This window comes from Columba livia, chromosome 16, assembly GCF_036013475.1.
Source record: "Columba livia isolate bColLiv1 breed racing homer chromosome 16, bColLiv1.pat.W.v2, whole genome shotgun sequence".
Taxonomy (NCBI): domain Eukaryota; kingdom Metazoa; phylum Chordata; class Aves; order Columbiformes; family Columbidae; genus Columba; species Columba livia.
This window is the reverse complement of record NC_088617.1, coordinates 5,028,060-5,038,565: the sequence shown is the minus strand read 5'-3', so window position 1 is coordinate 5,038,565 and position 10,506 is coordinate 5,028,060. Positions and strand designations below refer to the sequence as shown.

Genomic DNA, 10,506 nt, shown 5'->3' with positions numbered 1-10,506 from the left:
TGGAGTAGATGAGCTTTGAAGGTCCCTTCCAACCCCAACTGTCCTGTGACTCAGTCCCCCTGTTGGCACTACACCTGACCGCAGCCAGCACGCCCGCTGGGCCCCACTCCCACCCCCTCGCAGGAGCCGCCTGTGCTTGCCTGGACTCCTGCGTGGAGGCTCCCTCAGCTCTCACCGGGTAACTCTGCACCTGCGCAGGCTTTGGCCCCCCTGGGGAGCGCTGGCTGGCAGGGGGAGCCCCGGGCCCGCAGCCGGTGCTGTGGGCCCGTTCCCGGCCGCCTTTCTCCGCCTTTCTCCCCCGTTCCAGTCGCTGCTGTGTCAGACACCGGCCTGGCCGCGGGTCGGGGGGAAGGTCCAGGCCCGGCGGGGACACGGCAGGTACCGCCCGAGCACTCCTGCTCCCCGGGGCCAGCCCGAGGGAGCTCTATATACTTATTACATATTATAATTGTGCCTTTGTGGCTTATGGCTGGAGGTAACGAAACGCCGTTGCGCAAAGGGACGAGTGCAATGAAAGGCCAGATGCTCCGCCCAAGACGCGGCACCGGGGTTCCCTCACGCCGCATTGCGCAGATACAGAGGGAAATTCCCCCCCGCTCCCCAGGCCGAGGGCTCAGAAGCGTTTCGCCCAGCAGGGCAGTCGCTGACCGGGGAGGGGACCCGGCGGGACCGGCCCGCAGCGACACCGCGAAGCGGCGGGAGACCCGCCCACCACTGCGCATGCGCTGAGATGCGTCATTTCCGGGCGGTGCGGTAGTTCCGGGGCGCCGCTGCCTGGAGACGGCGCTGCTGCGCGGGAGCGGCCGGTGCGGCGGGGCCGGGCCCGGCGGGAGGTGCGGGCCGGGGGTCGAGGGTGGCGGGGCTGGAAGCGAGGTGTGTGCGGGGATAACGTTGGAGCTGAGGGGCTGTGGGGGTGCGTGAGCGATGATGCTGTGGCTGAGGGGCTGTGGAGGCCTCCTCGCCCCTGTGCCTGCCCCAGCGATGGCAGCAGGGCGCAGGGACTGCCCGCGGGCAGACACGTCCGCCATCAGGGCTGGGGCCTGAAAATCCTTGGCCCCAGCCCTGGGGAGGGAGCTGGTGTTGGTGCCAGTTCCTCTGCAGGAGCCTGCCTGTGCGTGTCCTGCACGGCCCACGCTGGGAGGAGACTTGAACATAAGACCTATGGGGAGAGGCTGAGGGAGCTGGGGTTGTTTAGTCTGGAGAAGAGGAGGCTTAGAGGTGAGCTCATCACTCTCTATAACTACCTGAAGGGAAGTTATAGCCAGGTGGGGATTGGTCTCTTCTCCCAGGCAGTTAGCAATAGGACAAGGGGGCATGGGCTTAAACTCTACCAGGGGAAATTTAGGCTGGATATTAGAAAAAAATTCTTTACAGAGGGAGTGGTCAGGCATTGGAATGGCTGCCCAGGGAGGTGCTGGACTCGCCGTCCCTGGAGGTTTTTAAAATGAGATTGGACATGGCACTTAGCGCCATGATCTAGTAAACGGACTGGAGTTGGACCAAGGGTTGGACTCGATGGTCTCTGAGGTCTTTTCCAATCCAGTCGATTCTGTGATTCTGTGATTCTGAGGTGGTGGAGCGTGTCCCCGTGAGTGATCCTGGTGCCCTGGGCCCTTCCCTGAGGGGCCTGGGGAAAGTGTGGTAGAAGTGGGCGGTTGAGCTGCAAGAGGGAAGCTGGGTTTCTGGGACAGGTATTATTCTGACAAACTATTTCTGTGTGACACCCCAGAGTGACGCAGTGTGCTGAGTGACCCTGAATAGGAGTAGCTCGGGAAAAAAGGTGTATTTTTCTCTTCCACTTCCAAGTCAAGCTGCAGGAAGTATGCCAGACCTGTAATTTTATAATTTTTCAGTCATCTCAGTCCACTTGCTAGTGGATTTGGAAATTCAGCAATATTGGCAGTACACTCTAAACTAGCTCAAGCCTATCGTAATACCCGTGCAGTGCTGGCATAAGAGTAACTTTCTCACTTGCTTATCCAGTCTGTGAACTGCAGCCATTCCTTATATTCCAGAATGCAGCTTCTCTGGAATTGCTCAAAATGTTCATGTGGGCAGACATGCTGATCAATGCATCTATTTGCCAGAGAAGCTAATGAAAACTCCTGGCTGTCTGTGCTCAGCTTGGAGAATTTCTCAGAAGAGAGTGTAACTTGACCGAATATGAGAATCCTGCCTAACTGGCACGTGTTTGTCTTGCTTTAGTTTCCAATTGGACATAGGAAATAAATGTTAAGCAAATTAAATTCTGTATTTTGTGATGAAGCTGTGTAATTCTGTTTGGTTTTTTTTTGAGTTGATTAGGTTTCATCCAAGGTTGGCAAGTTCTACCTGCTATATAGGATAAAGAGATCAGAGGAGCCTGCACTTTCTGATGTTAGGAAGAGAATTAAGTTGTTTGAACTGTGCTCTGGCTGTAGTGCCAGTTCTTGCAAGGGCTGTCTCGTCAGCAGGGAAATGGAGGGATATGGGACATAATAAATATGTAAATAATAAATATGCTTGTTACTTTGTGAGGTTGTTTGTCATGTGTAGCGCTTGGTTTTTGACAGATCCCTGCTACATTATGTCAGGAGACAGCGACTGCACCAGGACAAGTCCATCAGCGGGGTCTCCATCAGACAATGAATTCTTGCCAGATCGGCCAAAGTACGTTTGCTCACTCTCTCCTGATCTCATTACCAAAGCCCGGGAAGAGCTCCAAGAGAAACCTGAATGGAGGCTCCGTGATGTGCAGGCGCTCCGAGATATGGTGTGCAAAGACTATCCCTCCCTGGGCACCTGCCTGGACGACGCTTTTTTGCTAAGATTCCTCAGAGCCAGGAAATTCGATTACGATCGAGCGCTTCAGCTTCTGGTGAACTACCACACTTGCAGGAGGAGCTGGCCTGAGGTCTTTGATAACTTGAAGCCATCTGCAATAAAGCCTGTCCTAGAGTCTGGTTTTGTCACCGTGCTGCCTCGTCTGGACCCAGAGGGACGCCACATCGTCTGCATCCGTCCAGGTACTGATGTGCATGAATGTCTTTGTTCTGCATCTTTGAGGTGTGCGTGGGCCAAAAATCTGTTTCCTGCTCTCCTGTCAGCAGTGGTTACTTACACAGAGTACGTGGGTTCTCTTTGAAATTTGAAAAGCTAACTTGTGAAGGGACAGGCTTATCGTTAGTCAACATTATACCAGTTCCTTTTCCTGTGTCAGCAATAACTGCAGTTATGTCCAAACGAAAATGCAGCAAGGTGGGTTGATGAAATATTAGGTGACTCAAGAAAAGTTAACGTGTAATAAATGGTAAGAGGGCTGCTGGCCCTCGGTTAGAAGCTTGTAGTTTGCTTGGGCAATAAGTGGAGAGAGGAGCCTGTGGCTTTCACTCTCATGTAAACAATCAGCCTTCCCTGTGCTTTTGGTGCTGCCAGGCTTGCTGTAAATTTATCTTCCTTCATTCATCCTCCTCTTTTCCATTTACCTGCTTTCTTTCTGAGCTGAAACTGCTTCTAATAAGCTATGCTGGGTGGAGAATGGGGTTCTTAAAACCGGTGCCTTTGCTCCTTGAAGTAGACATGAGTTGTCGTTTATCTCTTGCTTAAGAAAGGCTGCTCTGAACTAGGACGGTAGCTTGAAAGACTAACTTTTGAGTAGCAAAAAATGGAAAATCAGTTTTTGGAATGTGTATTGTTAGCTTATATTTACTCTCCAACTTACCATCCATGTCTTGTAACCTCAGACAGATGGACACCCAGTAATTATCCGATTACTGAGAACATTCGTGCCATATACTTAACGTTAGAAAAACTCATTCAGTCCGAAGAGACCCAGGTGAATGGAATTGTAATCCTGGCAGACTACAAAGGAGTCAGCTTATCTAAGGCGTCTCATTTTGGTCCTTTTGTAGCCAAAAAAGTGATTGGAATTCTTCAGGTAAGACCTGAACTGGTGGGAAAATAAGCTTGTGCGTTGTAAATGACTGCTTCTGTGTCTTGACTGTGTCAGCAGAAACTTCAGCATTTTGGCTTTTACTTGCGGAGTTAAAATGTGTCTCTGCCCACCCAGTTTCTCAGACCCTTGCCAACTTAACCTCGCTTGCCCTTTTTTAACTTTTGCGTCCCTAACACTAATTTTGCATTAGAAATGCAAACTTTGAGTTGGAACAGAAAAGACTAGTTCTGCTAGCTAGTGACAAGGGAAAGGGAACAGTGAATTACAGTTAGAGGGAAGACACTGTTTTGCCTGGATGCTGAGGAATAGCTCATTATTTAAATGGTTCCTGTTAGCCAAGATGGAGCCAACCACTGGGCAAGTGCAAGTTCAAGTACTGCTGCAAGAATTTCCCAGAGAGGACTTTTGAATGGGTGTGATTTGAGGAGGATTTCCACCCCCTCCCTGAAGGAAGAGAGGCTTCTTCAGCATAGGGGGCAGCAAAAGAGAGAGTAATAAAAAGGATATCCAGCTAGTTGTTTGGAAGGAAAATGATGGAGAGCAAGGGTGTCAGCACAAGTGGAATTGTACGAAACAGGATGGTGAAATGAGTAAGGAGTAACCTGGCCAAAGTGGCGGGAAGGTCTGATGATTTTAGTTGATGTTCTACCATTCTCTCTGGAGGAGTGAGATAAGGAAGGCTGCTCTTGGCTGGGTTCATCCCTCGTCACGTACATTCTGGCCTGAGCCAGAAGTATAAGGAAGTATAGAGGGAATCAGGGGTGTTTATGGAGATGAGACTAGTGAGTTTATTAATGCCCTTATAAGAACTCACACCTTTAAATTATGGTCTAAATATGTGTCACTTAACTGTCTGGACCTGTATTTAATTTGCACAAATAAAGTGATGGGTGCCCTCCTGCTGTTAGTGGAAGCAATTCACGAAACAAAAAGCTGAACTTGGTGGAGTGCATAAAGGTATGGGTGGTATAGAAATGTGTTGCATCAAACATGCTGAGCTGCATCTCCTGTACACGTGAGCTAATTCACTGACCCTCGTAAGGAGAGAAATACTCCTGCGGTGCACATTGTCTGCTTTGCACTCCAAGCATTGACTGCTTTACATGTGTAGAGCCGGTCGTAAGGGAAAGAAACTTCACTGTAGCACATGAGACCTTAATTGCTCATAATTTTGCCTTGGAAAAATGTTTCTGCAAATAAATTTCTCAAGCAGAAACCCCATAACTGTTGTTTTAAACCGTCTTGTACAGGAGACACTGAGTGTTCTATTGGTAGCAGAGCCTGTTTGTCTTTTGCAGTTAGCATGACAGAGGAGTTGGAATGGCTGAAAAAAGTTATATTTTTCCCACGTATAAAATCACATTTTAAACTAAGTCTTGTAGTTGGAAACACCATTAGAACCAGCCTGCCCTGGCCCTGAGCGTGGTGCACTCCTCAGCAGAGTCATTGCTTTGTGACTGCGTCCTTGTCAGGGTTGGGAATACCTGCCAGACAGTAATTACCTAAGTGTCTTTGTCAGGAGGGATGAAGAACAACATAAGAAATGAAGATTTACTGACAGCAATGTGTTTCTCTATATTTTTATGCCCATGGATCTCATCCTAAGACTATTCCCTATTACAAAGTATGTTTCTGTTGCCATGTTGGTTTATATTGGTAGCTCAGATGGAAGCTGGGAGCCAGTGGGTTGTGCTGGAAGTCAGTCTCAGGAGATTTTAAAAAGAGGAAGATGTTTTTTAAACTGCATTATAAAAATCTTCTTTACCCTTCAGGATGGATTCCCCATTCGAATAAAAGCTGTTAACATAATAAATGAGCCTCGTATATTCAAAGGCATTTTTGCAATCATCAAGCCTTTTCTGAAGGAAAAGATAGCAAATCGGGTAAGAATTTGTGTTCTTTTAACATTCATGCTAATGTTTGTAAGTTCCTTACTTGGCCACTGCAAGTGAAAACTGTTGAAAAACCTCACAGTTAAAAAATGTTGGTGCCCGTTACTTGATCTAATTGGTCTTTTCTGCTTTAATTTTTAAAAACATGCATGTTCAGAAAATTCTTATTGAGAGAGAAGCTTTGAGGAGTTGAATATTGGCATAACATTATGGATCTTTAGTATATATGATATATAGTCAGGACATTAATTCCATTCCTGGGGTGAGGTTATTTTGGCAAGTAACACTTTATGAGGTGGTGCCACAGGAGATCTGTGCTGCCCCTTTCTTGCTCTTCTCTCTTATCACGTGTCCTGCAGGCCGTGAGTGTTCTCGCCATCGGACTGGATGTAGTTGCAAGGGACGATGCTTTTTTCCACAAGGATAAGTACTTCTAGTCCCATAAACGAACTGGGGGACGAGCTGAATTTGGAACCTCAGCACAGACTAGTGAATGTCAGGTCTCTTTTGCTGAGGATTTAAGCCTGGATTGTCTCAAAACCTCTCTCAGTAAAGGTTCTAACTGCACCTGCCCAATGTTGTATGCTGCCACTTGCCCGTACAGATATCATTTCTAAAATCTGCTCTTAAGCTTACTAGCTATTTCAGTAATTTGCTGTAAAGTGTTTGATATGCACTATTAGAGCTACCTTTTGATTTCTTCTTTAGGTTTTTCTTCATGGCTCTGATCTGAATTCCCTTCATCAAAACATTCCTCCAGTGATCCTTCCCGAAGAGTACGGTGGTACTTCGGGGAAGCTGGACATCTCCGCATGGAACGAGCTGTTGCTGGCTTCTGAAGCGGACTTTCTGCATGATTTCTCCCAGCTGGTTTTCCCATGTGACAGCTCTCCCCATGACATGCTAGTGAGTGGGGATGCTGAGGAAAAGCAATGTGATGATTCTCTGCGAGGCATGAAACCGCAGCTCTATTACTGTTATTAACAAAGCGGTAAAGGGAAGTTTCCCAGCACAGTTACGTTCTGTTCTGATGGGTGATGTTGTGAACTCTGCCTTACTCCTAAACCTGCAGTTTAGGAACAGACCGCTGAGGCACTTTACACTGTAGAACCAAAGGAAGCTGAAGGGGCACAATGGGGGCAGGGCAGAGTTCGGAGGGGATAAAGAGCACAAGTTGTGTACAATACTTGAGGCTCATCAACCTCGGTGTGAGTAAAACTGGCCTTTCTAATGATAAAGAAAAATATATTGCAGGATATTAAGTTGATAGTTTCTTATCCTCTCTCTGCCCAGGTGAAAAGTGGCAGTGATGTTTTGCTAGATTTGTGACCATCCATTCCATTCCCCTTCTGAAAACACCAGTAACCAAGAAAAGAAAATTGCTCTTGAACCCTGAAAAACGTAATTCTGTCAGTGAAGGTTGCTTAAAAATGTTAAAGTCTGACTTGGCAGTTGGTCCAGATTGTGAGTTGGCACTTCTGGAATATCTCAACATATACTCGTTTTAAATTAATACAGCGCAAAAGTTTCTTGTCCATGAATGCCAGTGTGGAGATAATCTCGAAACTTCCTCGCAGTAGGAAGACCTGCTAGATTAACTACTACAACATCTATGCCAATGCTTATTATAAACAGCTGCAATCTTCATTTTCAGAAAGCAGGAAGTTTTTCAGATCAAGTACTACAGCTGTTAATTAAACAGCTTCAAATAATGAGGTTCATGACCAAATAAGAAAAAGCTATGTCAACCACCTTCCCACATTGTCAGCTGTTCTTTTCTTCAGCTGGTTGTGATGAGGAATTGGGTAAGTAACTCATAGAATTTGTAAGGAGCCTTTGTAGCAGTTGACGTATGATGTATAGAAGGCAATACTTTATGTAAGACAGCAAGGTGCTGCTTCAGCTTGTTACTTTGGGCAGAATTTGCGTTTAAGTCTGTGAAACCAAATGCAGACAGGCTATTTCAAAGCACATTCTTCAATTTCCTGGTATTGTAGCATTTTGTTCACTGTGCTTGTTGGCTCTTTTGTGAAATGTTACAATTTTGGTTTCAACTTTGTTGACCTCTTTTGTCTTTGGTTGTCACGTTCCTGTATGAAGTTAGTCTTTAACCATCTCTGTAATATTTACCTGTAGCTTGTATGCCTGTGCTTCTAGGTCTTTGTCTAGAGACAGAACTAAGACTCCGATGTCGAATCAGGGTAAGATCCCTATGTCTAAATAAGCTGTTCCCACTCCCCAGGTTCCATCTGTTTAGTGGTCTTGAATTAGAACTTCTCTCTCAGCACACTCTTTGCACATGTTTTTCTGCACTGTAATACTGTGGAGATGGGAAACCTCACTTGGACCAGGAAAGCACACCCATTTCAAGGTGAAATATTTCACTCTGGTGAAAAGGGACATCCCTTCTAATTGGAGACTTTTCTCTCAAGCACTTTCTCTGGATTAAATCTTTATTTAGTGCCAAGTGTGATTATAGCTACCAGTTATGTTTCTGCGAATATAAAACTAAAGCATCTTGAGGATTTCAGACATTCACTTTTCAAAGTGCCAAACTCTGTTTTGAATGTCTGTTTCCCTCTCAGCTCCCCCACAGCACGATTGCACTGCCAAAAAGAGACTCCTCTGCCCCTGCGATGGCTTCCTGAGCTGGCACAGAGCTCATCCTGGAACAGGGGCTAGCAAATGCCATACCCGTCATCCAAGCGTTATAAATGGAGACTGAGTTTTGAAAAGGGGTAAACCACAAAGCTTTTTTTCTGGGTGGTAGTTCAGAATTTGTGGGAGCAAGGAACTCATCACTTGATCTGTTTTAAAGGTGGGAAGACATGAATTTTCCTCATTGAAGGCATCTGATTTTTCCTACCTTTATAAGTCAATTCTTACTTCTCTTTGACAGCTATGACGTTTAGTGCAGAAAAAGAAATAAAAACAACTATTGTTTTCATCTGCTTAAAATAAGGTAAAAGAGTATTGCTCGCCACTTCTCCTTATTTCTGACCAGAATGTGCTGCATGTTTTGCAGAGATTGATTCAGTTCTTTGTGCCACCTGGCAAGACAGTAGCACACAGCACCAGGACTTAGAAAGGTAAGTGGCTGCTCACACTGTGTAACTGCCAGAACAGAGCAAGTGGCATTTATGTTGTTTTAGTGCCTCTTAATTCCAGCCACAATATACAATTTAAAGAAAAACACAGGATGGACCATTTTTCTTAGAGGTAAAGGAACAACTGGTATTTGGTACTCTTTCCTTAATTGTGTTGCGGGGTTTAAAGTGGTGGTACTTTGTCAATTAACTTCTAAGAGCAGCTACTTTGATCCCCTTACTGAAGTACTTACTAGAGAGGGAGGTCAAACATTCAGAATTCAGTTTAGTGTCCTTCAAAAAACCCCCAAACTGAGTGGTGTTCAGCACAAGGCTGAAGAAGCTCTACAGAAACCAAACCCTTTTACAGGCTTTATTCTCTTGCATGCCTTAAATAGCAGGCAGACTAGATGTGTTTTTTTCCCCCTTTCTTCTCTGTTCACAGAGAACCTAAGAATAAACCATATGATTTAAACATAATAGATAAGGCTACATTGTCAGTGCTGAAAATATACTGCCTTATGCCTCCAGGGCTTCTTTTTCTTAAAGCTGGCTGCTGGGCAGTTGATATCTGGATACTTGGACTAAATCAGGTTTACCTTTGTCAAGCATCTGTTACCTCTAATTTGCTCTTTCTTGGCTTTAGCACTTGGACAGAGTTGCAACTTTATTGAGCTGTATCTCTAACCCTTTTTAGGTTTGTAACCAGTGCTTGGCTTGTCCTATAGAAAGCACAGTTCTTACCTGGGCCTGACTACTGAGCTGAGAATGCTCTTTGAGATTTTAGCACTTCCTAGCAAATAAATCAGTTTGTTCCCAGTATTTCTCATGTCAGCATTTAGAAAATAAACATTTAACTTGCAGATATGGAGACTCTATACTTAAGAGACAGAAAAAGCTTACAGAGTTTGGTTTTTTCACAGCACTAACACTGATCTGTGCTTTGCTCCACTTGATGTAACTAATTTCCAGAGGTTCCATGCCTTGCCATCCCTGCCAAATCCAGTGCATAATAAGGGAAGATATTTTTAACTGCTTTGGGCTGCTATAGCTTTTGGCGTTAAGTGGGACTAAAGGGCAGCCGTGTACTGTACAATAAAAGTACTTGAATTTATACTCTTGCAAATGGGTGTTACAAACCCTGAGGTATTTTCAGGAATTGGGTGATGTATTTTTCTTCATGTTAAATCTCATTTAGGCATGAGTTAATCATAGTGTTACTCAAACCAATCATTTTGCCTTCTGTTGTATGTGGGCCTAGAGGTGTTGGGTTGTTAAGTGTACATCTTATTTTGAGAAAGTTTATTTTTATATTGCATTTTATAAAATGGAGTGGTCAAAATGTGTAATTTTATGATGCATGACTGGGTGATTAAACACATTGTAACAGCTGCTAATTTGATATTTAAAATGTTTGTTTTGTGTCATCTTGGGGTGTTTTATTCTGAAAGGCAATATGACATATTCTTAGTTCCACACTAAGCACACAGTTGCAATTGTGTAATCACTGCAGCGTTAACATTACAAAAAGTTGTTGAACTGTACCTGAGCAACTTCAAAGAACAGGATTTGACATCCAGAGAATCACAGGGAA

General features: G+C 45.1%; 1 protein-coding gene across 4 annotated transcripts; it reads left to right on the top strand.

Annotated features, from left to right (window-relative positions):
- Nucleotides 1-556: 556 nt before the first annotated feature.
- Nucleotides 557-10,323, top strand: TTPAL (alpha tocopherol transfer protein like). 4 transcript variants are annotated; one of them, XM_021283158.2, is made up of 5 exons: nt 557-806; nt 2,553-3,005; nt 3,723-3,916; nt 5,707-5,817; nt 6,535-10,323. In XM_021283158.2, the coding sequence occupies exons 2-5, from the start codon at nt 2,567-2,569 to the stop codon at nt 6,808-6,810; spliced, it is 1,020 nt and encodes a 339-aa protein (XP_021138833.2). In that variant the 5' UTR covers nt 557-806; nt 2,553-2,566; the 3' UTR covers nt 6,811-10,323. The 4 variants fall into 4 exon arrangements, with proteins under 4 accessions (XP_021138833.2, XP_005515350.2, XP_064888045.1 ...); XM_005515293.3 differs by having other exon boundaries at nt 711-833; XM_065031973.1 differs by lacking the exon at nt 557-806 and adding an exon at nt 819-873.
- Nucleotides 10,324-10,506: the final 183 nt, after the last annotated feature.

Coding starts and splice junctions, on each gene's coding strand:
- TTPAL (XM_021283158.2), top strand. CDS start 2,567: ATGTCAGGAGACAGCGACTGCACCAGGACAAGTCCATCAGCGGGGTCT. Junction 3,917..5,706: donor AAGTGATTGGAATTCTTCAG/GTAAGACCTGAA, acceptor TTTACCCTTCAG/GATGGATTCCCCATTCGAAT. Junction 5,818..6,534: donor AGGAAAAGATAGCAAATCGG/GTAAGAATTTGT, acceptor TTTCTTCTTTAG/GTTTTTCTTCATGGCTCTGA.